This window comes from Pleurodeles waltl, chromosome 10, assembly GCF_031143425.1.
Source record: "Pleurodeles waltl isolate 20211129_DDA chromosome 10, aPleWal1.hap1.20221129, whole genome shotgun sequence".
NCBI lineage: Eukaryota > Metazoa > Chordata > Amphibia > Caudata > Salamandridae > Pleurodeles > Pleurodeles waltl.
In genome coordinates this window covers 485,990,773-486,017,416 of record NC_090449.1, presented here as the reverse complement: position 1 = coordinate 486,017,416, position 26,644 = coordinate 485,990,773, and the positions used below count along the sequence as shown (strand labels likewise).

The following is a 26,644-nucleotide window of genomic DNA, read 5'->3' as shown; positions in this document are numbered from 1 at the left end:
GTTGTCCAGAGTGTTGTCTGCCCTGCTGTAACACGTAAGGAGCTACATTGTTTTCCCTCAGGTGCATGATTTGCCAACAGTGAAAGGTGACTTCTATGCCCTTGGACAAATCCCGAACATCGTAGGTGCTATTGATGGGACCCATGTAGCTCTGGTCCCCCCCACAGGAGTGAACAGGTGTGCAGGAACCGGAAGAGTTATCATTCGATGAATGTACAGATGGTATGTTTGGCAGACCAGTACAACTCGCAGGTAAATGCTATGTTCCCTGGCTCAGTGCATGCCGCCTACATCCTGCGGAATAGCAGCATCCCATATATGATTGGTCAACTCCAGAGGCACCGTGTGTGGCTATTGGGGGACTCTGGTTACCCCAACCTGTTGTGGCTATTGACCCCAGTGAGGAATCCCAGGACCAGGGCAGAGGAACGCTACAATGAGGCCCATGGGCGGACTAGGAGGGTGATCGAACGCACCTTCAGCCTCCTGAAGGCCAGGTTCAGGTGCCTCCATATGACAGGTGGTTCCCTATTCTACTCACCAAGGAAGGTGTGCCAGATCATCATCGCCTGCTCAATGCTTCACAATCTTGCTTTGTGACGCCAGGTGCCTTTTCTGCAGGAGGATGGTCCAGATGGCGGTGTTGTGGCAGCTGTGGAGCCTGTGGACAGTGATGAGGAGGACGCTGAGGAAGAAGACATAGACAACAGGGAGTCAGTCATACGGCAATATTTCCAGTGACACACAGGTGAGAACAGTTATCTTTTTATCATTACATTCACTTTCACAGTTCTACCTCTATCGTCAGTCATTTCATAACAGTATTTGGTCACTGAGTTGTACCTTTCCATTACCGTTTCACAGGTGTGGTTAGCAACGTGTGTCATCTTCTTGCATCCTTCAAGGACTTGTGATGTGTGACATAGGTATGTTGGCTATAAAAATGGAAAGCATGTTGACACTGTCATTGATTATATATATTTACCAAATCACAGACTGACTCCAGATTGTTTTGTGGTTCAAGGGTGTTTATTGCAGTGCTCAAAAATGGAGGGGGGTAGTAATATGGTGATGGGGACGGTGGAGGAATGTCCATGGCAGAGTCCAGTCTATTAGTCTCACAGGTGCATTGCCCATATGGGCATAGGAAGTGGAGCTGGGGCAGTTCCAATCGGGACAGGGTAACAAAGTGGGACAGGGGAAGGACAATCAGGGTGGTCTCATTTCCTGACGGGGGTCTTGCCATCTTGCTCTGTCCTGTTCCTGGATCTCAGGGACTGCTTGTGGGGTGGTTGTCTGTCTGCAGGGGGTGGGGTGCTGGTGTGGTGGTCCTGTGGCGGGGTGTCCTGTCCACTAGCGCCGGCGGAGGTGGTGGGCAGTTCATCGTCCATGCTAGTGTCAGGGGCCCTTTGGAGTGCCACGGTGTCCCTCATGGTCTTTTGTATGTCCTTCAGCACCCATACGATGGTGCCCAGGGCGGAGCTGATGGTTCTGAGCTCCTCCCTGAACCCCATATACAGTTCGTCCTGCAGGCGCTGGGTCTCCTGAAACTTGGCCAGGACCGTCGCCATCGTCTCCTGGGAGTGGTGGTATGCTCCCATGATGGAGGAGAGGGCCTCATGGAGAGTGGGTTCCCTTGGCCTGTCCGCCCTCTGTCGCACAGCAGCCCTCCCAGTTCCCCTGTGTTCCTGTGCCTCCGTCCCCTGGACCGTGTGCCCACTACCACTGCCCCCAGGTCCCTGTTGTTGTTGGGGTGGTGGGTTATCCTGGGTTCCCTGTAGTGGTGGACACACAGCTGATTGACGTGTCCTGGGTACGGAGGTATGGGCCCGCTGGGTGGGTGCTGTGCTGGTGTTACCAGAGGGTGGAAGGTCAGTGTTGGGCTGTGCCTGTGTGAGGAGAACCGACTATCCCGAGGCCCCCGATGGTCCGGGCTGGTCATCAGGATCCAGTAGGGCAGAGCTGCTATCGTCACTGTGGGCCTCTTCTGTGGGTGTGTTGTAGTTTAGCAGCGATTAGATTAAGCATTAGTAGAAGACATCTTGTATTTAGTAACTATTGTGAACATTTCGAGGAATCCATTTTGTATTCATGGCAGCCATTTTCTCTGCCACCATGTGCTCTGTCCTACCTTTCTGTTAACTACTCTTGAAATCTGCCTAGTGACAAGTTATATTTAGCATCTCCCACTTTCGCACATGCTCAGTAAGGTCTGCAGCTGTTAGTCCTTGAAAACTGTTAGCTCCTCCTACCTGTCGACTGTGCATTTCCACATGACGTTACATGTATGCAAGTCTTGCTTCTATAATTGTACCACCTCCTTTTAGCCCCTGTGTGGGTATAAAAGGACCATGCTCTCTCAGTTCAGTGTGCTACTTCAAACATTACCGTAGGGTGCTGTTTGAACTGTAGTACCACCTCATGAGGGTTAATAAACTTTGTCTTTTATTTCAGTTTCTGTGCCAACTTCTTCCTACATGGTCTGAGGACTTTTTGCAGAGAAAGGTGAACCCCTTGCACTAGTAGGCCTTGCTGAGGCTTACTTCAACAGGTGGAGTGGAGTTGTCTGGACCCTCCGGTGTGGTGACTTTCCGTAGTGGTCCTGCAGTGGTGTAAAAGCATGATTATTGCATGTGTGTGTGTAATGGTGTGCAATGGGTGGGTGACCGTGTACCCCAGTGCAAGCATTCGGTGTGTGGGGGCTTGTGTGATGATGGTTAGGGGGTTGTTATGGGTATGTGCAGTGAGCATGCTTTAGTGATGGGTGACCATGCTTAGTTGTGTCATGCAGGGCTTGGTGTTGGGATGTGTAGTTTGTGTTATGAGTACATTAGTGAGGAGTTGGAGTGATAGGGGAGGGGAGGGGGTGAGGGCAGGGGTGTGTGATGGCATGCAGATAGGGTGGGGGGGTATAATAGTTGAGATTTAACTTACCAGTGTCCATTCCTCCACCGACTTCTCCGAAGCCCTCAGGATGCATAATGGTTAAGACTTGCTCCTCCCATGTTGTTAGTTGTGGGGGAGGAGGTGGGGGTCCGCCGCCAGACCGCTGTACCGCGATGTTGTGCCTGGAGACCACTGAACGCACCTTCCCCCGTAGGTCGTTCCACCTCTTCCTGATGTCCTCCCGATTTCTTGGATGCTGTCCCACAGCGTTCACCCTGTCCACGATTCTTTGCCTTAACTCCATCTTCCTGGCTATGGACGTGTGATGCACCTGTGAGCCAAATAGCTGTGGCTCTACCCGTAGGATTTCCTCCACCATGACCCTGAGCTCCTCCTCGGAAAACCTGGGGTGTCTTTGGCGTGACATGAGGTGGTGTGGGTGCTGTGTGGGGTGATGTAAGTGTTGATGTGTGTGGTGATGTGTAGTGGTGTGTGGTGTATTGTGCGTTTAAGGTTGTGTGGGTGATGGTGTTGTGTGCCTCTGTGTGGTGGGGTTCTCAATTGCTGTGCTCTCTGTCTCTCTAGCCTTCGTTCGTGAATTATGGTCGTATGGGTTTGTGGGTGATGTGGGTGTGTGTTTTATATTGTGTTGGGTGTGTGGGAGTGGTGTGTGTATGTGTATCAGGTGTGTGTATTTGGAATTGTCCAATGTGGCGGTGTTTTGGAGATGTGTGTGTATTTTGAGCATGGCGGTGTGTACCGCCAATGGAATACTGCGGTTGAAAGACCACTGCGTGGATTTGTGGGTCGTGATAGCATGGGCGTGTTTCTGTTGGCGTGACGGTGGAGGTTTTGTTTTCGCCAGTTTATCACACACCTTTGGTGTGGCGGTCTTGTGTGGGTGTCTGAATTTCGGCGGATTTCGAGATGTGGGTCATAATACCTGTGGCAGAATTCCGCAGCCGCAGCGGTGTTTTGGCGGTCTTCTGCACGGTGGTAAGCGGCTTTCACCGCCAATGTTGTAATGACCCCCACTGACTGGAGCGCAAAGTGTAACTTTTCCTACCTGACATTCCAACCGATGAAGATGTCAATAATATGGACCAATCCGCAACATGAGAACTGTGGTTTGTGGAAAATTCTGATAAGATGCTTGAAAATTATTGGACAGAGATAACGATGCACCATTTATTACCCAATGAGGAGTTAAGGGCTATTTAGATAGTTTTGATTTAATGGTGTGACTCAAGAAGAAAGGGGTTCACTTCACTCCAATTCACTCCATTTCGCCATCTCCATTTGTCATTTTTCCTGAGTTTATTCTGAGTACTTTAAAACCATCCTCTACCCCATTCTTTGCTTGATACTTACTTCTCCTCCATATGAGGGAAGGGTCTAATTCCTTAGCTAAGCTTTGCCCTGTCCTATCTTTGCTGATGGTGAATCGACTGATGTCCTGAGGACGAAGACTGACGCTGTTTGCTGATCTGTTGGATTGGTAACTATCTGATGCAAATTGTAATTGTCTGTTTGCCTTTTCTTTCTGGGTACCAACTCCTATTTTGATAGAGGCCTTAGTTTAGATAGTTTCAAAATGTGTGTGTCTATATGTTTTGCATGAAGCCGAACACGCTAATGCAAATATAAGGTTAGTTAAGGCGTTCACAGAATATTTTGCGCAAATAGACAAAATGACTGAGTTCTTGCTTTGTTGAATCATGTATTACTGAGACTTCACTAAGTTGCTTCATGTTAATGATGTGCCTAAATACTGAATGAATGTTCTCTATGCGTTGATTAATTGCGTTCAAATTGTTAATTAGAAGAGTTCCAAATGAGATTTATTGCTAGTGAGATTAACAGAGGTGACATTAGATTGTAACCAATAGGGAAATAAATATCCTAACACGTAACAAATTGGTGTGGTTATTCATGACTGAAAGGTCATGGTGTGTTCAACTTGTTGATTCTGATTAAATGTTATTGATTAGTTGTTGATTAGCTACTGTAATTATTGATTGGGTTTATTGATCTATTGGTTGGTGATGCCAAGAAGACATCTCGTACTGGCAAATCCCCGAACGTGGTCCAAAGGTTTATCGATCTAAACGCGTCTCCTTGTAAGTTTACTTATTAAGGCTCTGACGCGCTAACACTGTTAGATTCTTTAGGGAAATTGCTCTGTGTCTACTGGTGCATCTTCAATCCTGGTTACATGAATCGTACATTATCTCAAAAGAACATTCTAGACTCCCTCTGAAATTCTCATATTTAGATAATGTCACATCACTTTAGGTAATCCTGGATAGATATTTGAGAAATAAAGCTCAGCTTCTTTATGCCACCTTCATAGAAGTTCAGTGGCATGTAACACAGTCAATCAGAAGACAGTATGATGTACGCTGGGTGGCACTGGGATGCTATCAGGGTCTTAGAAGTCACTGATAGTCTTTCATATGGATCCCTGGTCCCAGATTCTCACAGCTGATGACAGAGGCCTCTCAAAAAGGATAGTAAGTTCTAGCGATCTCAACCATGGGTGCATATCAGCTTTACTGTTATTTTCCACATACTTGAATGCTGAGTCCCTAAAAAACCCATGCTCCCTCAAGCCAATTACGAGGCCAGAGGCACTCTGCATATCAGCTGTATGTCTCATGTATGTATATACTTGATTTATATAGTGCAAATTTACTAATAAAGGAACCGGGCACTATACAATAGAGGGGATTGTGCATCAAAAAAAAGAAAGGGAATGGAGAAGCCTCTCTTCACCAAGGTGAATAGGGTGGTCTTTCCCAAACCACAAAGTAGTGTGGGGAGGCAGATCATCAGTTACACTCTCAAGATGTGCTGCTTGAAGAGTAATGCCTTCTGTTGTATTCTGACACAGAAGTTGGATGGTGCTTGAATTATTTCTACTAAGACATCATTGCATAATTTGAAGGCATAGGAGGCCAATGCTACCATCTTGCATTTTTTGCCCCGAAGGCCTGTATATGAAAAGTCCTATGAACAAAGATTGTGAGGAATCTCCATTCACTAATGGTTATCGCCTCTGTCCTAAAGTAATCTTCCGCCCCTGTGGCACTTTGAGGTGACTCTTGCATTTTTCCTTTGCTGAATTGCCAAATCCAGTTCCAATATCAACAAACCTGAGATTTTGTTTTTAATTCACTGCACTTCTTTATAAATGAGCTGATCTGAAGTGTAACCCCTGCTCATCTTTGAAATATAAATAGATATCACACATACAATAAGGTTACATTACATTTCCATTATTATTGATCATGTTGTTGTCAAATTGATAGCAATTGTATTGAATAAAGCTTGGCTACTGTGAACTGTAACAGTCATGTTTGGTTGCTCATATTCAACACTATTAAATGGAAATCCCCATCCACAGTCCAATATGGGAAGTGCCCATGTCACACAAGGCGAACTTTTTGAAGGTTATGCTGCTTCTGTTGATAATTTTGAAGGTCTGTTTCTCTTGTTCTCATATGCTCATAGCAACTCCTGTTCGCTTTCATATTGGAATCTCAGATATATGATTGATTCTAGAAGACTGAATATTACGGTATATATGGAAGCTTCGCTTTTGCGAGTTAGAGTTTTTAGTAGAAGCTAGGAGACCCTGTGCTCCAATTTTCTTGTGACTCACTGCTGCCTCCTTTAACAGACAGATGCCTAGACTCAACCAAGCCTTAAAATCGTAGTTTTCTTCCATGTTGTTTTCAAGATAAAGGGGGTCATTCTGACCTCGGCGGTAAAAGGCGCTTACCGCCGGTCAGAAGACCGCCATAACACCGCCGCGTTCGCGGTAAACCGCCACGGTCATTCTGACCCGCTACTTGAAAACCTCCAAAAACCCGACATCCACAATAGTCCGCCACACCAAAGGTCAGCGAAAAAATGGCGGTGACCAAACCTCCACCGTCACGCCAACACAAAAACGCCTATGCCATTCCGACCCACGAATCCATGCGGCGGTCTTTCAACCGCGGTATTCCATTGGCGGTACACACCGCCGCGCTCAAAATACACACACCCTTACAAAACACAACCACATTGGACAATTTGAAATACACACACCTGATACAATTACAAACAACACTCCCACACACCCAATACAATATAAAACACACACCCACATCACCCACAAACCCCTACAACCAGAATTTCTGAGAGAAGGCCAGAGAGAGACAGCACTGCTTAGAGTAGACCATCACACAGAGGCAAATCACAACATCACCCACACAATTACCACGCACAAAACACCATACACCACCACACACATTACACTCCACAACACATACAACATCCCTCACCTCATCCACAACACCCCATGGCACCCCAAAGACACCCCAGGTTCTCTGACGCAGAACTCAGGGTCATGGTGGAGGAAATAGTACGTGTAGAGCCCCAGCTCTTCGGGCACAGGTGCAGCACACCAGCATTGCCAGGAAGATGGAGCTATGGCAAAGGATAGTGGACAGGGTCAACGCGGTGGGACAGCATCCACGCAATCGGGATGACATCAGGAAGCGATGGAACGACCTACGGCGGAAGGTGCGTTCCATGGTATCAAGGCACAACATCGCGGTGCAGAAGACTGGCGGCGGACCCCCACCTACTCCCCCAGAATTTACAGCATGGGAGGAGGAAGTCTTGCACATCCTGCATCCTGAGGGCCTCGCAGGAGTATCTGGAGGAATGGACTCTGGTAAGTCAAATCTTAACTACTACTTCCCACCCCCACCCCACCCCACCTGCATGCCAGCACATACCCCCACCCTCACCCCCAACCCCATCACACCAACTCCCTGCAAATGTCTCACCATCACAACCCACCCATCCCAACATGAAGCCCTGCATGCGACCACAAAGCATGGACACCCATCACCAAAGCATGCCCACTGCACACACACATCACCCCCACAAGCCACCCTCACAAAAGCCCCCACAAAGGAATGCCTGCACTTGGGTACACGGACACCCACCCATCACACGAAATGCCACACACAGAAGCTATAACCATACCTTAATACCCCTGCAGGACCCGAACGCCACCACACCGCCACGGAGGGTCCAGAGATGTCCATCCCACCCCCAGAAGAGGCCCCCAGCGATGACAGCAGCTCTGTCTCCCTGGACCCAGATGACCAGCCCGGCCCATTGGGGACCTCTGGACAGTCGGTTTCCCACACACAGCCACAGGCTACAGCAGACCTAATCCCCTCTGGGAACACCAGCACAGCTCCCACCCAGCGGGCCCATGCCTCTGTCTCCAGGACACGTCAATCAGCGGTGTGTCCGCCACTACAGGGCACCCAGGTTGACCCACCACCCCAACAACCACAGGGACCTGGGGGCAGTGGTAGTGGGCACAACGTCCAGGGGACAGAGGCCCAGGGAAACAGGGGAAGTGGGAGGGCTGCTGTGCGACAGGGGGGGGACAGGCCCAGGGAACCCACTCTCCAAGAGGCCCTCTCCTCCATCATGGGAGCATACCACCACTCCCAGGAGACGATGGCGACGGTACTGGCCAGGTTCCAGGAGATCCAGGCACAGCAGGAGGAACAGTACATGGGGTTCAGAGAGGAACTGAGGAACATTGGTTCCGCAATGGGGACCATCGTCCTGGCCCTTAACCAGATAGTCACCACATTGCAGGACCATGTGGCACCACAAAGGGCCCCTGTCACTAGCCAGGACCAGGAACTGGCTACCACATCTGCCGGCGCTAGTGGACAGGAGGCCCCCACACAACGACAGGCCACCAGAACCCCACCTCCTGCTGAAGAACAACCACCCCGTAAGCGGAACCTGAGATCTCACAAGAAGACAGAGCAGGATGCCAAGACCCCCGCCAGCATATGATACCCCCTGATGTCATCCCACTGTCCCACATTGTCACCCTGTCCAACCTTAAACTGCCCCTGCTCCATCCTTCCACAGGCATATGGACAATGCACCTGTGAAACTGAGAACTGGACTCTGCCATGGACATTACTCCACCCCCACCCATCACCGTCTTACAATCATGTACCTATATGTAGCACTTGAAATAAATCACTCATTGCACTTAAAATAACAGGAGTCTGCTTGTATTATTCACAAATGTATTACACATAACGGTGCAATTATGTTCAGTTACATTGTGATGACAACATACCAATGCCAATAAGCTTTAGTCCATGGGCAAACAAAGCAGTAGTCACGCAGTCGGTCATACAGCTCTGAAAAGGGAAGGGAAAGTCACAATTAAGTTAAAAGGAACTGGGGGGAAACACAGACAGTAGAGACGCAGGAGGCCTTAAGTAAATGTGAAATGGCGTGGTTGATCCTTACCTGTGTGCTACTGAAAATATTGTTGTATCACTGTATCCCTGTTGTCTGTGTCGTCCCCGTCGTCTTCCTCCTCTTCACTCTCCACAGGCTCCACAGCTGATACAACACCACCATCTGGACCATCCTCCTGCACAAAAGGCACCTGGCGTCGCAAAGCAAGATTGTGAAGCATACAGCAGGCCACGATGATATGGCACACCTTCTTTGGTGAGTACATTAGGGATCCACCAGTCATATGTAGGCACCTAAACCTGGCTTTCAGGAGGCCGAAGGTCCTTTCTATGATCCTCCTTGTTCGCCCATGGGCCTCATTGTACCGTTTCTCTGCCCTGGTCCGGGGATTCCTCACTGGGGTCAATATCCAGGAGAGGTTGGGGTAACCAGAGTCACCCAATAACCACATACGGTGTCTCTGTAGCTGTTCCATCATATAAGGGATGCTGCTATTTCGCATAACATACGCGTCATGCACTGACCCAGGGAACTTGGCATTTACATGGGAGATGTACTGGTCAGCCAAACAGACCACCTGGACATTCATCGAATGATAACTTTTTCTGTTTCTGTACACCTGCTCAATTTCTTTGGAGGGAACCAAAGCCACATGGGTCCCATCAATGGCACCAATGGTGTTGGGGATATGTCCAAGGGCATAGAAATCACCCTTCACTGTAGCCAAATCATCCTCCTCAGGGAAAACAATGTAGCTCCGCATGTATTTCATCAGGGCAGACAACACTCTGGACAAAACCTTAGAAAACATAGGCTGAGACATCCCGGATGACATGGCCACTGTTGTCTGAAAAGACCCACTTGCCAAAAAATGGAGTACTGACAGAACCTGCACCAGAGGGGGAATCCCTGTGGGTTGGCGGATGGGGGACATCAGGTCTGGCTCCAGCTGGGCACACAGTTCATGTATAGTGGCTCTGTCAAGTCTGTATCTAAGTATAATATGTCGTTCTTCCATTGTCGACAGGTCCACCAGCGGTCGGTACACGGGAGGATTCATCCTTCTCCTCGCAAGTCCCAGCGGACGGTGCCTAGGAAGGACAACATGGAGCAGAAAGTCAAGCAAACCACAGGTTCGTTCACACAGATTGCACAGTAAAAGAATCGCAATGCATTGAAAGGCTTGTATGTGTGGCAATGCACGGCCTAGGCCTCTGTGACGCAGTTGAAATTATGCCATGTGGGCCCTGGAAATGGCGGCTGCCTGACCTGTGAAGTGTGACAGTGGGATGTGAGGTCAATGCGCTGGCGTGGCACACCGTGGCGGTAGGCGGTCGAAGACCGCGGTGCGAAGCCGCATTGGTTAACATTGCATCCTATGGGTTTCAGGAGCCAATGACGATGTGCGCCGGCGGTCGCGGTACGCACCGCCGCGGTACGCACCGCCGCGGGCGTGACCGCCATTTTCTATCTGATGAATCACTCGAGACCTGATCATCCACAGGAGAGGACCTATACTGCAAGCCATGTGATACTATGGCTGCTGCGACTGGGGAAAGGGCCCCTGCCTTCACATCTGAGGAATTGGAGAAACTTGTTGATGGGGTCCTCCCCCAGTATGCGGTCCTCCAGACCAACAGGTTAGTATACAGGGTGCACGTTGAATGGGCTATGCCTGTGTTGAGTGGGGTGGATGTAAGATGGTGGGGAGGGGAGCGAATGAGGAGTGCAACGCACGACAGATGAGAACATGTGCCACATGGCAAGGTTAGGGAGGGGGGGCCACTCACATCGACCATGCAGAAAAGTGATGATATTTCCTTTCCCACCCTGTACATGTCACATAGGTCAGCGCCCATCAGAAGATCGACATTTGGCGTGCCATCGCCAAGGACGTCCGGGCCCTGGGGGTCCACAACAGAAGGGGCACCCACTGCCGAAAGAGGTGGGAGGACATCCGCTGCGGGACCAGAAAGACCGCCGAGTCTCTGCTGGGGACGGCCTCCCAACGTAGGAAGGGTGCCAGTCGCCAATTGACCCCCCTGATGTCCCGGATCCTGGCGGTGGCCTACCCCGATTTGGATGGGCGCGTGAGGACATCACAGCAGACACAAGGGGGTGAGTATCAGCACATTCTGCTATCTTTGCGCGCAGTGGAGGTGTCTGGGTTGGGGAGGAGGGCTGTGGGTAACTCTAGGCCAGGGCGCTTTCTGTAGGCTAGTCCCCTCCGTTAGGCATGGCCCTGTGCCCCCGCCCCCCACCTCTGTAGGGTGCCAAGTACAGCTAACATGGTCCTGCATCACCCATGTGTGCATTTGTCGTCCATAGACCTGTAGGCCTAGTCACAAGAACTGAGTAGTGTACCCCGATTGCGCGGCGTAGTGCAGGGGGCTTCTGTGTCTGTCCTCTCCGACAACGGTGTTGCCAATGCATGCACTCAACCTGTCTTCATTTCTCCCCCCCACCCATTTTCTTTGTCTTCCTGTGCATGTGTGCATTAGCATCATCAGGCAGAGGAGAATTGGCATCGGCGCACGAGGGAGCTGCATCTCACATGGCCCCGGAGGTCCATACAACAGACTCCGAGTACACCAGTGAGACGGGGGGCGAGGGGAGCTCCACAACGGGGACCCGTGGAGACGTCAGCGACACCGACACGTCCTCGGAAGGGAGCTCCCTAGCGGTGGCGGCAACATCCGTGCCCACCGCCACAACAGGTACAGCCGCCACACAGCGCACCAGCCCCGCCCTCCCAGCAGCCCCTTAGCCTTCGCTCCGTGCCCGCTCACCCAGGAAGGTGGGCATCTCCTTCGCCCCAGGCACCTCAGGCCCTGCCCCAGTTACCCCTGCTGCCCTCAGTGAGGAGGTCATTGACCTCCTCCAGACCATCATTGTTGGGCAGTCTACCCTTTTGAATGCCATCCAGGGTGTAGAAAGGGAGGTGCATCAGAGCAATGCATACCTGGAGGGCATTCATTCGGGTCAGGCTGCCCATCAGCGATCGTTTAACGCTCTGGCCTCAGCACTGACGGCAGCCATTGTCCCTGTCTCCAGCCTCCCTCTTCTAACTGCCTCCACCCAATCCCAGTCTCCTGTTCCTCAGCCTATCCCATTCACACCATCTGACCAGCCTGCACACACCTCAACACCCAAGGGCAGCTCATCCAGACATAAGCACCACAGATCCCACAAGCATTTACCCAAGCAACATCCAGATGCAGACATGCCAACAGTCACTACCACCTCTGTGTCCCCCTCCTCCTCGTCTCCCTCCTCCCTCCCTGTGACGTCTCCACTCACACCTGCATGCACACCACCATCAGCCAGTACTTCCATCACCAGCACACCCTCCAGTACAGTCCGCACACGTGCAGTCACCACCCCCACTGCCATTTACACGTCCCCTGTGTCCTCTCCCAGTGTGTCTGTCACCCCCTCTTCCAAACCACACAAACGCAGGCAGCCACCCACCCAACAGCCATCCACCTCACGACAGCCTCCGTCACAAGCACCTGCACCCAAAGACAGCACACTTGACTCTCCTACAACCACATCCTCTTCCTCCACTCCCATACCCACTACACCTACCCGTCCCTGTCTTTCCAAATTGCTTTTCCTTTCCAACCTTGACCTCTTTCCAACCACTGACCCACCCCCTTCATCTGTTAAGAGTCCAAAGAGCACCTCAGCCACCACCAGCCCTGCATCTAGTATGACGATAGTGCAGGGCTATTGGAGTCCACCAGCTCCTAGGGCAGGAACATCGGCCAGCAGCAAGGGGACAGCCAGCCCACCCCCTGGGAAGAGGACAAAAAAAATTAACGGCCGGCGCGAGAAGCCTGAGACGGCTGCCACCAAGGACAGTGGCCTTGCCCCGTCACCTGCCACATCATCTAAGGGAGGCAAGGGCCAGAGAGCTGCAGCGAAGGAGGGCAAGGGCAGCAGGGCGGAGAAGTCATGCAGCAGGCGAGCGCACCAGGAGGGCCCCACCAGCCCCATACCGGGTGTGACGGACGACACCCAAGGGCCCAAGACTCCATCACAGGAGGGCCCCGCAACCGCAAGGTCGGAGGGCGACTAAGCGGGGAGTCTTGGCCAGGTCTGGCTCCCTTGAAAGACAGGACAAGCACCGCTAAACAGGGCCCCGCCAAGACAGGCACTGCTGAACATGGCCCCGCCAAGACAGGCACCGCTGAACAGGGCCCCGCCGTGAAGAGCACCGCTGAACAGGGCCCCGCCAAGACAGGCACTGCTGAACAGGGCCCCGCCGTGAAGAGCACCGCTAAACAGGGCCCCGCCGTGAAGAGCACTGCTGAACAGGGCCCCGCCGTGAAGAGCACCGCTGAACAGGGCCCTGCCGTGAAGAGCACCGCTGAACAGGGCCCCGCCAAGACAGGCACCGCTGAACAGGGCCCCGCCAAGACAGGCACCGCTGAACAGGGCCCCGCCGTGAAGAGCACCGCTGAACAGGGCCCCGCCAAGACAGGCACCGCTGAACAGGGCATCGCCAAGACAGGCACCGCTGAACAGGGCCCCGCCGTGAAGAGCACCGCTGAACAGGGCCCCGCCAAGACAGGCACTGCTGAACAGGGCCCGCCAAGACAGGCACCGCTGTACAGGGCCCGCCGTGAAGAGCACCGCTGAACAGGGCCCCGCCGTGAAAAGCACCGCTCCGCTGGGCCCTTCCTGTCAAGCACCGCTCCGCTGGGCCCTTCCTGTCAAGCACCGCTCCGCTGGCCAACGCCGTCTCAAGCACCGCTCCGCTGGGCCCTTCCTGTCAAGCACCGCTCCGCTGGCCAACGCCGTATCAAGCACCGCTCCGCTGGGCCCTTCCTGTCAATCACCGCTCCGCTGGGCCCTTCCTGTCAAGCACCGCTCCGCTGGGCACCGCTGTCTCAAGCACCGCTGGTCCATTGACAGTGCCGGTTCTGTGTCGAGCAGGTGTTCATGAAGCACTCTGGGCACCATGCCTCCTCCAATACCAGTGGAGTCGGTTATCTATCTGATGCACTGTGGCTTTGCACTCCCCAGGATGGCACAGTGGGCAACCCTCCCACTGTAGAGACTTGTGAGACTGTGGCTTTGCACTCCCCAGGATGGCACAGTGGGCAACACTCCCACTGTAGAGACTTGTGAGACTGTGGCTTTGCACTCCCCAGGATGGTACAGTGGGCATGGAGGCCCCTCGTGGATCTGGCGTCGTGGACTCATGTGGCTGAGGTGCCCCCCTTTCCCTTCCCCCTGAGGTGCATGTTGTTTTATCATCTGATGCCCCTACAGTGTTCTCTCCAATGGTATCCGGTCTCCTGTGTGGGCTTTGCCCATGTGTTTGTACACATTGGCCCACGGACTATGGAAATTTAATGAACTGTGCAGGACTTATTGACTATGTTTATAATTTTCACTATGTTCATTATTTCTTTTGTATATTTCATATTGCATATTTACCATGACTTCAATGAACCTATTTTATACATAAATTTTAAAGATCATTTTAATTATGTCTTTGCATTCTTCCGGGGGGTTTGGGGGGTGTCACTCTGACTTGTTGCTCTGCATTGGTGTGTAGATAGTTGGGGGGGGGTGGGGGGTGGGTGTGTCGCGTATGTGTGTGGCCGTAACCTTTTCTCGTCCCCCTCCCCTGTGTCGTAGGTGCAGTACTCACCGTTGTCGTCTGCGCCGGCATTCGTACTCGTGGTAGATGAGCAGGTAGACAATAGCTGGTAGGATGTTTAATTCGGGTTCCATGCTGTCCAGATTCCTCGTGGAGTGCATAGAGGTGAGCGTTTTCCCGTTCGTAGTCTGTTTCCGCCGTGTTTTTATCGGCGGGGCTCCCGCCCCGGAAAAGGTGGCGGATTGGTGAGTTGTGATAGGGTGGGCGGTACATTGTCTGCCGTCTGCCTGTTGGCGGTGACCGCTGCGCTGTTTGTCTGTCCCGCCGTGGCGGTCGGAGTGTTAAAGTGGCGGGCTGTATTGGCGGTTCCCGCCAGGGTCAGAATTCCATTTTTTTGACCGCCTGCCTGTTGGCGGGTTGGCCGCCGCTTTATCACCGACCGCCAGGGTTGGAATCACCCCCAAAGTATTCATATGCTCTGTTATGAAAGTTTTTTCTCATTCCCCAGGTCACATGCCCAAGAGTTCAAACCCCAAACATCAGAGAATCTCAGGTTACTGATTCTGAGATACGCTATTCCTCCCAACTTTCCCACATTAAGAAAAGAAGCATGGCTTCAGCCTTGCAGTCCCTCCCTCTAATCTATTCCTCTAAGGAATTATTAACTCTGTAGGTACAACTCTCCACTGAGATAGTTTTTGTTCTACTTTAGTGTATGACCCTTACAATGATGCAGTACTACCTTGTTATTTCAGCTCACCAGATCAATGTGTGTTACCAAACCTCTTATTTTGGTAACCTAAAAAATAAATGTATGATGTGAAAGGTCACTGTCCAAAAGTTTTTACAAAAATGAACGTGATATGACTCTGATGAAAGCCAAAGCTCTTTTGTTATGATCACTAAAGACACAATATTGATAGTCTGAATGTTGGCGTAGTATAGACCATAAAGCATGCCTTGCAAGTCTTCATTTTACAGATAGGGGCCTATGAAAGTGCACTTAATGCTGAATATCATAGAACAGCCAGTGGTTGTCGCTCTAAATTCCTAGCAGGAACAGAGAACAGAGAAAAATGATGCACCAATCAAATGACGATTCTATTGAGATTGCAGAAGCTCACCAAGCACCATTGCAGCAGTAACTTTGATGTAGGTAAAGATCAAAAGCTCCAGATGATGATTCTGATCAAAAGGTGTTTTTTAAAATATCTGGTCGACTTTTTTAAGACATGCACTATATTCGTGGATATTTGAGTACCAGATCCACTAGTGACTGTTTGCCTAGTACGTGGATGATATGTTTCAATTAAAAATTAGGTTGTAAGCTGGATGGGAAAATGCTCATAAAAATAGGTCAGACGTTGGGATAATCAGACAGAAGAAAGGGATGAAGCAAAATGGAATTAGAGAGACAGAAGGGGAGCGTGTGGGGAAAGTCAGATACATTATAAGGGTTAATCCAAAACAGAACAGACAAAAGGATTGTGAAGTTTATGGGGACCAAGAACATGAAGTGAGGTTGAGGAATAAGGGTTATGAAGCTGATCACATGGATAAAGGAAGTCTGAAAGACACTAACGCACAGAGGGTGGACAATTTGATGTGATGTGGGCTTTGGTGACCAAAGATAATTAGAAAGCCACAACCAGAAAGAGATGATGAACTTGTTCATCTGACTTGGGTAATGAGAGAGGAGTCATACAGGCCGAAACATGGAGAAAATGGATGTTGAGTTTGTTTTTTTGTGGAAGGGAATTTAGACTTGCTGTCAGGGTAGAGCTCAGAGGAGCTTTGAACAAGAGTACCAGGTGCCCTCTTTCATTTACCCTAATCTGCTTCTAGGTGATGACGTAGTTGGCACCTAAAGCACAAATAAACACCCACAACAGATAAAATAAACACCCACGACAGATAAAAACGATATTGTGATCCATCAAAATACAGAGACATAAAAACAACAGCATGTGCAGTATGACTTTATAGACCTTGAATGTGCCTTTCCCAGCCATATGATATGCACAGTCCCTGATAACAGAGAAAGCAGCACAATATGCAACTCACCAAAGATGGTGTTCGTGTTGGAACACAATCCCAGAACTGACCCAGTGGCTGTGAATTTGCATCTTCATATTTAAAGCAGGCGAAACAGCTTTGTATCCGCTACAACAAAAAGGAAAAAGAGGAATTCATTGCCCAAATCAAGTATATCTAACCTGTTGCTTGCCTTCTGCCTGTAGACGGCATATGCATCCAGTACTGCTAGGTGTGAGGTGGAAGTGGGCCATGACAGACAGCACCATCAAGGCTCCGAAGCAATCATAAGCAGCGGGATAATGTAGAGCAGCCTTCCTACTGAAAAGTATTATCCCCTATTCTACAATGGCAAGAGGCTCCCAACAGGCAGTGACTTTGGTTACTTCCTGCAGGGTGAATACTGTTCTTTATGCAAAAGTTATAAGGCAGTGTGTGCACCCGTTGGGGACTCAGTATCACCACCTCACAGTGCTGACGAACTGGTGAGACGGACTGAGCACTTCTGCATATATGCCTGGTACATGCTTATCCGTATTGCCATTTCCTCATTAGAGGTTTGATTCATTTCAGGATGTGTGGACAAATCTCTCACAAATCAATGAACATTATGATTAAACTGACTGAGAAAAATAACAAAGGAAATTGGGTCATAGTCATAACAAAAATATACTCTCATCACTAGTTATTTGCTATACGTGAGTGAGCTCTCTCTTTGTTGTACACTAGAACATCTGTTTTCCAAATAAACCCCAGACTATGTAATTCTAGGCAACAACATGAATTCCTTTTTTTACACTGAGCTTAATGCAGAAAGCCAAATGTGCGTTTCTGTCTGTCTAGAGCTCATTGTCTTTTAAATAAATCTTGTTTCTGATCAGAATCTGGTTGACCCATTAAAATTGCTCTTCTTGAACAGAGAGAATTGACTTTGTTTTCTATGTCTAACACAATTCCTACTGAAGAATCATTACATTACTTACTGGTTGTTGGACTTTTGCTTATGCAGGGTCATCCCCAGTCTTTTTTCGCCTCCTGCCTCCTATTTTTTTCTGACATGTTGCTGTTGGCTTTTCAACTCTGAGCACTTTACCACTGCTAACCAGTGCTAAAGTGCATATGCTCTCCTGTTTAAATTGTGTGTAAGTGGTTTATCCATGATTGGCATATTTGATTTACTAGTAAGTCCCTAGTAAGGTGCACTAGAGGTGCCAGGGCCTGTAAATCAAATGCTACTAGTGGGCCTGCAGCACTGGTTGTGCCACCCACATAAGTAGCTCTGTAATCATGTCTCAGACCTGCCACTGCAGTGTCTGTATGTGTATTTTTACACTGTAAATTCGACTTGGCAAGTGTACCCACTTGCCAGGCCTAAACCTTCCCCTTCCTTACATGTAAGGCACCCCTAAGGTAGGCCCTAGGTAGCCCCAAGGGCAGGGTGCAGTGTATGGATAAGGTAGGACATATAGTAATGTGGTTTATATGTCCTGACAGTGAAATACTGCCAATTTCGTTTTCACTGTTGCAAGGTCTGTCTCTCTCTCATAGGATAATATGGGGGCTACCTTTAAATATGATTAAAGTGTAGATTCCCCTAGAGAGTAGATGGACATGTGGAGTTTGGGATCCCTGAACTCACAATTTAAAAATACATCTTTTAGTAAAGTTGATTTTGAGATTGTGCGTTTGGAAATGCCACTTTTAGAAAGTGAGCATTTTCTTGCTTAAACCATTCTGTGACTTTGCCTTGTTTGTGGATTCCCTGTCTGGGTCAGTTTGACAGCTGGGTTGTTTTTCACCTCACACCAGACAGTGACACAAAGGGAGCTGGGGTGTGATCTGCATTTCCTGATTAGCTATCTCTGCTAGGAGGGAGGGGTGGAGTGGTCACTCTCATCTGAAAGGACTGTGCCTGCCTCTGACAATGCTGTCTCCAGCCCCCTGGTGTGTGTCTGAGGCCTTGCCTGGGCAAGGCAGGATTTCACAAGAAGGTGTGAGTCCCCTTTGAAGAAAGGTGACTTCAAAGACTAAAATGGGTATAAGAAGGGCACCCAAACTTACAAACTTTAGGAAACACTTCTGGAATCAAGAGGAACCTCTGCCTGGAGAAGAGCTGATCGCTGAGGAACAAGTGCTGCCCTGCCTGTGACTGTGCTTTGTGGAGCTTTCCTGCAGTGCTGCTTCTGCCTGAGTAAGAGGGCAAAGACTGGACTTTGTGTGCCTTCCATCTTGAAGAAGAAATCTCCAAGGGCTTGATGTAGAGCTTGCCTCCTGTTGTTGAAGTCTCAGGGATAGCAAAGACTTCTTCCTGCCAGCACCTGGAGTCTCTGGAGAGACCCCTACTCTGCTCTGTGGTGCCCTTCCAGTTCCTGGGACCCTGAAAGGAGAGGCTGGCAGCCTAAGGACAAAAATACACGCACCGAGCGCCGTGCGGAGAAAAGATCGACGCGAATCCGATCGCGGCTGAGAAAACGACGCGACGCCGGCTCCGCAGCTGAGAAGCGACGCCGCAGGAAACGCGACCGGAGAATCGACGCCCGGAGCAGGAGAAACGACGCGCAGCATCGCTGACGAAGGCTGAGAGATCGCAACCAGCGCCGCGGGACTTTCGGACCGTCGCGTGGCTGGCTTTTTCGACGCGCCTCGCCGTGCCGAGCTGTTTTCGACGCATATACCCGTGCAGGGTTATTTTCGACGCCCACCGCCCGTGCGGGGTTATTTTTGACGCAAACCAGGTACATTTACACGCTAGCAGCGCTAGTGTGGTGTTACAACTACCTAAAGACTCTTTTTATTTTAAACCTTTAAAAAATCATAACTTGACTTGTGTATGTTGGATTTTTGTCGTTTTGGTCTTGTTTTGTCTAGATAAATATTTCCTATTTTTCTAAACTGGTGTTGTGTCATTTTGTAGTGTTTTCATTAAGTTACTGTGTGTGTTGGTACAAATACTTTACGCCCAGCACTCTGAGGTTAAGCCTACTGCTCTGCCAAGCTACCAAGGGGGTAAGCAGGGGTTAGCTGAGGGTGATTCTCTTTTATCCTAACTAGAGTGAGGGTCCTTGCTTGAACAGGGGGTAATCTGACTGTCAACCAAAGACCCCATTTCTAACATTGGTGGCAGCGGTCGGGATTGGACTTGTATTTGTACTTGACATACAGTAATTAAGTGTACACTACTGTTTTGATCTCAGACCACTACGTGACCACATACTACTTGTTTGGTGATCTTTTGATTTTTCTCTTAAGGACTCTTTTTTATTCTACTTCCATGATTTTGCTGATCCCTTGACTGATTCTTTTTTCTTCATTGGGAAATTATTTTCTGCCTTTGGAACTTTGCACTTGTGACCATCATGTCTCAATCTGGAGATGCAACAGCTGGAGCTGTGTTTGAAATGGAGAAACTGAAGGAGTACTCAGTTGCTCAATTGAAACAGTTCCTTAAAGATCTTGACTGTCCCACTGAGAGCTCCACCAGGGAGGGGGAGCTGCAACAGGCACAGAGGGCCTGGGTGACAATCAAGAAGGCTGGAGGGCACACAGAGGAGGAGAATATGGGGGGGGAAGTGCAGAGGATACACAGTGGTGTAGTGGAGGAACCTGTTACGCCTGGGGGGAGGGTCCCCAGGAGGGATGGCAGGGTGTCACCCAAGGGTCTGACTCCTGAAGAGTTACAGGACAGACAGGCAGAGAGGGAGTACCAATGGGAGCTGAAAAAGCTCGATTGGGAGTTGGAAGAAAGGAGGAGGAACTTAGAGATTAAAAAAATGATTTATGCTTACGAGCTTAAATTGAAAGAGCTGGAAGTCATGAGGGCTGAGTCCAGCTGGAATGGTGGCAGCAACAATTGTATATCCAGTGATGCTGCAGAAGTGCACATGCCCAGAGAGGTGGTGCCCTACTTGAAGGAGGGAGTTAACACACGCCAGGAGGTTCAGGGGTATGAGGTAGCTCCAGTGATGCACAGGGTCCCTGAGGTGGATTGGGGAACTGGCATGGGGAGTCATATTCCTACTGGTGGGAGGGACACTCTACTGACTCTAGTTGAGAGTGACAGGGAGAGGGGTTCCCCCCAGGTAGAAGTCCTGGTTATGGAGTGTGAAGACATCCCAGAAGAGTGTGGGTTGAGTGTCAGGGACAGTCAGGTACTGTCTCACCAGTCTCAGGAGGGTGATGTGGGGTGCTTTGTCAAAGCAGAGTCACTGGATGGTTGGGTGAAGGGTACTTTGGTTAATTCATGTGAGGGGCTGAGTGATGTAATTGCTGGAGAGCATATGTCTAGTCCTTATTTTCCAGAGCTATGCCAACACCAGGTGGAGTGTGAGTTCTCTGACCCCAGGGAGCTTACAATGGAGGCAGACTTCTGGGTGAGTACCAGAGAGTCTGAAGAGGCATTTGGGGGTGCTCCTGAGAGGAGTGGTCTAGGTAGTTCCCAACCAGGTGAGGTAGGGAAGGATTGTAGTGTCCCAGGTAGGTCCCAGTGTAGTGGGATGGGTGAGGGACCCCATGTCCAGTCTCAGAGGAGAGGGAATGGGGATGGGTTGAGGCCCAAGGTGCCCGAGATCCGGTCCCAGGTCCTGGAGGGTTCCCTGCGGGAACACCAGGAGGGGAGCCTAGCCTGTACCATAGGGCCATCTGTTGAGGGAGACCCCACAGTGTCAGGAGAACTTGGGGGGGCGGCTGTAGCCAGCGTCCCACCAGTTCTGGTGTCTGGCAGTACCACTCCTAGTGAGGGGGTGCAGAAGTCCAGACAGAGGGTTGAGAGGGGGTTGCGGACCCCAGTGGAGAACCTGGAGGGTCAGGGGTCAGCTCTGAGAGCAGAGCCCCCCATGAATGACCTTGGTGAGACCATTTCTGGGTTGGGGGGAATCCAGACTCTGTCAGATGGGCAGAGGTCAGGAGACCTGCGCCAGCCAGACTCTTGTGTGGCCCTTCGGGACAGCGTGTCCCTTGAGGGGGGTAAGTGTGCCCCCCTGGAAGTCCTGGTGTGCCAGGCAATGGTTCAACCGCAGGGTGGTGACTCTGGGTTGAATGATCAGGTTCAGGGGGTAAACTCTGACCTGATGGGGGGTAAATGTGCTCCCAAGGAAGTCCTGGTGTGCCAGGCAGTGGTTCAACCGCAGGGTGGTGACCCTGGGTTGGATGACCAGGTTCAGAGGGTAAACTCTGACCTGGTAGGGGGTAGGTATGCCCCCCAGGAAGTCCTGGTTTGCCAGGCAGTGATCCAGTCTGTGGGTACAGACCCCGGATTGGGAGGCCAGGTTAAGGGTGTCCCCCCTGACCTGGAGGAAGGGGCTACTGCTAACAGTGCCCCTACCATGTTGTCTTCTGGGGGGGCCACTCCTAGTTGGGTGGTTCAGGACCCCAGAAGAGAGGGCAGGGGGAGGGAAGCCTCACCCCTGGCCCTGGTCCAACCTGAAGGTACAGACCCCAGGTTGGAGGATCAGTTGCAGGTTAACATCCCTGCACTGATGGAAGAATTGTGCAGGACTGCTTCTACAAGCACCCTGACAGTTTTTGACTCTGGGGGTGCCGCTTCTGCAGGGAGGGTACAGAGCCCCAGAGGGGAGGACCAGGGTCAGGTTGTCATCCCTGACCTGGTGGAAGAGAGAGTGGTCAAAGGGTGCCAGGCACCTGGGGCTACCACCCCCCACTCTCCACAGTCACAGTGGTTAGAGAGGCCTGAGGTCGGGCTCTCATCCCTGACAGTTGTCTGGGGCCACTGTGGCTTGCTGTCCTGGTGGACAGAGTTGCCCCTGGGGGGGGGAGGACGAGAGTCACACCCCGGGGGTGGAGTGGGCAACACCACTGTGTTGGCCCTGGTGGTACTATCTGCCCATTGCAATACATCTGTGAGCAAAGTAAAGTTAGGTGTGGCACAGATGGTGTCTGTAGATGTGGAGAAGGGTTCCCCATGGGTTAGCTTAGTGGGCCCTGAGAGTATGGACAGAGGGATCCAACTGGAGTCAGGAAGGCGTAGAACTGGAACATGCCCCTGCTGTTGTGGGCCTGGGTCCCTGTTCTATCGCCCCAATCAGGGAAGTACATCAAGGTATTGATTGTTCTCCCCTGGCTTTAGGCTGGTAGGGGGTCGTGTTGGACTTTTGCTTATGCAGGGTCATCCCCAGTCTTTTTTCGCCTCCTGCCTCCTATTTTTTTCTGACATGTTGCTGTTGGCTTTTCAACTCTGAGCACTTTACCACTGCTAACCAGTGCTAAAGTGCATATGCTCTCCTGTTTAAATTGTGTGTAAGTGGTTTATCCATGATTGGCATATTTGATTTACTAGTAAGTCCCTAGTAAGGTGCACTAGAGGTGCCAGGGCCTGTAAATCAAATGCTACTAGTGGGCCTGCAGCACTGGTTGTGCCACCCACATAAGTAGCTCTGTAATCATGTCTCAGACCTGCCACTGCAGTGTCTGTATGTGTATTTTTACACTGTAAATTCGACTTGGCAAGTGTACCCACTTGCCAGGCCTAAACCTTCCCCTTCCTTACATGTAAGGCACCCCTAAGGTAGGCCCTAGGTAGCCCCAAGGGCAGGGTGCAGTGTATGGATAAGGTAGGACATATAGTAATGTGGTTTATATGTCCTGACAGTGAAATACTGCCAATTTCGTTTTCACTGTTGCAAGGTCTGTCTCTCTCTCATAGGATAATATGGGGCCTACCTTTAAATATGATTAAAGTGTAGATTCCCCTAGAGAGTAGATGGACATGTGGAGTTTGGGATCCCTGAACTCACAATTTAAAAATACATCTTTTAGTAAAGTTGATTTTGAGATTGTGCGTTTGGAAATGCCACTTTTAGAAAGTGAGCATTTTCTTGCTTAAACCATTCTGTGACTTTGCCTTGTTTGTGGATTCCCTGTCTGGGTCAGTTTGACAGCTGGGTTGTTTTTCACCTCACACCAGACAGTGACACAAAGGGAGCTGGGGTGTGATCTGCATTTCCTGATTAGCTATCTCTGCTAGGAGGGAGGGGTGGAGTGGTCACTCTCATCTGAAAGGACTGTGCCTGCCTCTGACAATGCTGTCTCCAGCCCCCTGGTGTGTGTCTGAGGCCTTGCCTGGGCAAGGCAGGATTTCACAAGAAGGTGTGAGTCCCCTTTGAAGAAAGGTGACTTCAAAGACTAAAATGGGTATAAGAAGGGCACCCAAACTTACAAACTTTAGGAAACACTTCTGGAATCAAGAGGAACCTCTGCCTGGAGAAGAGCTGATCGCTGAGGAACAAGTGCTGCCCTGCCTGTGACTGTGCTTTGTGGAGCTTTCCTGCAGTGCTGCTTCTGCCTGAGTAAGAGGGCAAAGACTGGACTTTGTGTGCCTTCCATCTTGAAGAAGAAATCTCCAAGGGCTTGATGTAGAGCTTGCCTCCTGTTGTTGAAGTCTCAGGGATAGCAAAGACTTCTTCCTGCCAGCACCTGGAGTCTCTGGAGAGACCCCTACTCTGCTCTGTGGTGCCCTTCCAGTTCCTGGGACCCTGAAAGGAGAGGCTGGCAGCCTAAGGACAAAAATACACGCACCGAGCGCCGTGCGGAGAAAAGATCGACGCGAATCCGATCGCGGCTGAGAAAACGACGCGACGCCGGCTCCGCAGCTGAGAAGCGACGCCGCAGGAAACGCGACCGGAGAATCGACGCCCGGAGCAGGAGAAACGACGCGCAGCATCGCTGACGAAGGCTGAGAGATCGCAACCAGCGCCGCGGGACTTTCGGACCGTCGCGTGGCTGGCTTTTTCGACGCGCCTCGCCGTGCCGAGCTGTTTTCGACGCATATACCCGTGCAGGGTTATTTTCGACGCCCACCGCCCGTGCGGGGTTATTTTTGACGCAAACCAGGTACATTTACACGCTAGCAGCGCTAGTGTGGTGTTACAACTACCTAAAGACTCTTTTTATTTTAAACCTTTAAAAAATCATAACTTGACTTGTGTATGTTGGATTTTTGTCGTTTTGGTCTTGTTTTGTCTAGATAAATATTTCCTATTTTTCTAAACTGGTGTTGTGTCATTTTGTAGTGTTTTCATTAAGTTACTGTGTGTGTTGGTACAAATACTTTACGCCCAGCACTCTGAGGTTAAGCCTACTGCTCTGCCAAGCTACCAAGGGGGTAAGCAGGGGTTAGCTGAGGGTGATTCTCTTTTATCCTAACTAGAGTGAGGGTCCTTGCTTGAACAGGGGGTAATCTGACTGTCAACCAAAGACCCCATTTCTAACACTGGTTATCTTCAATACCCTGAATCAGAATCCTTCTCATCCCAGTCATCACCCAATGAGGCGTCTTTCTCTCCTCACAGAACTACTGGTATGTAGACTTGAGCAAATACACAACATTTCTGTAGCCTTCAATCTATATCCATGAATATACTACAAGATCCACCCTCTCCTGTCCCAGCCTTCTGATAATACCAAGTAAAATATATACTGGAGGTGCAAAACTATGAAGGGAAGCGGAACTGGGATGGAGAGGGCTATGATTTAGGGTACTGAATACATTACTTACCAGTAATCTTCATTACCTATCATCCATTCTCCTCTCCCCAGTCAATACACAATGAAGAAACAACAAAGCCTAATTGCACCATCGATATTGGACTTGTTAATAACGATGTGCACAACAATAAGACATTCTTAACATGAACAATACATTTTCATTTACGAAACAAAGCTGCATCACCACTGTCAGATTCCCCCGTCATGAACTCTCCATCAACCCCACGTAGATACATGGTCAGGCAGGCTCAGAGACCTAGGACTGAAGGTTAATGACTGACAGGTCACAGGTGAGGTAACACTTAGCCGACGGCCAAATGCACAAATATGAAAACTTAGAACAGATCCCACAGATAAGCAGCAATACCACAATGGTTCTGAGAAATTGGCCCCAATAAAGGACGTATGGCCAGAGGGATGCATGCATTCCCAAAACACCATAAAGTCAGATGCCACACATAACCAGGCACACTTAGCCAGACAGGGCACAGCACACACAGCACACGCAGTGACTGCGAGCTCCTCAGGCCGGATATCTGGACACATACTTGCTGGCCCACATTGTGTCCATGCCAGATTGAGGCCCACTGGCTTTCCCTGTCTAGAACAGTATTTATGACTTTATTGCACCCAGAGAAATATATACAACCTGCATCAATTCAAAGTACTACTGGAGACAGACCTCAGACCCCGGTTTTGTTACTGCTCTCCCTGACGTAATTTTTAATTAAGTTAATCATTTTTAGTTTTGCCAGATGTCTCTTGTCTTTTGTTTTTTAGGGTTAATTTTCATTCGAGCAACAGCACTGGCAAGCAAGTGATGCAGAAATCAAAGTAAATGTATTAGTTGTGCCACAATTAACTCAATACTACATCAAGCGCTACAGGCACAAACTTCTCTGATGCCTGACTTAAATCAAGTCTATATTAATTAACAAAGGTTTGAGGGGTTGACCATGTTGCTGACCTACACATTTCAAGCAGGGAAGCCCCCCCACCAGCTGCCCAGGAACGGGAAACTGATCTTGTAGATCACTCTGAACCCCTTCCAAGACCTCAACATTCGCTGATCTGTAACCTTTTATAATTGCCTATTTCACCCATCAGCTAAGCGTATCCATTGAAATCTTCTTCCCTTTATCAGCAGCTCCATAATATATAAAAAGAGCATTTGAAAGCCTAAAGTGCTTGGTATGCTTAATGTACCTCAACAAAACGCACTTGAAGTCCAATGTAGAAGGAGAATTATTAGAAGAGTTGGAAACTGGTAACACAATCTCCTGGGAAAGGTGAAATGTGGATGAA

General features: G+C 50.0%; 1 protein-coding gene across 2 annotated transcripts in view; it reads right to left on the bottom strand.

Moving 5' to 3' along the window:
- The window catches only part of LOC138260781 (retinoic acid receptor responder protein 2-like), a 334,350-nt gene that overhangs the window by 119,064 nt on the left and 188,642 nt on the right, over positions 1 to 26,644 (bottom strand). For both annotated transcript variants that reach the window (XM_069209235.1, XM_069209237.1), the window contains one exon: positions 16,871 to 16,969. In XM_069209235.1, coding sequence (XP_069065336.1) covers positions 16,871 to 16,969 — 99 coding nt within the window. The remainder of the gene's footprint in view (positions 1 to 16,870; positions 16,970 to 26,644) is intronic.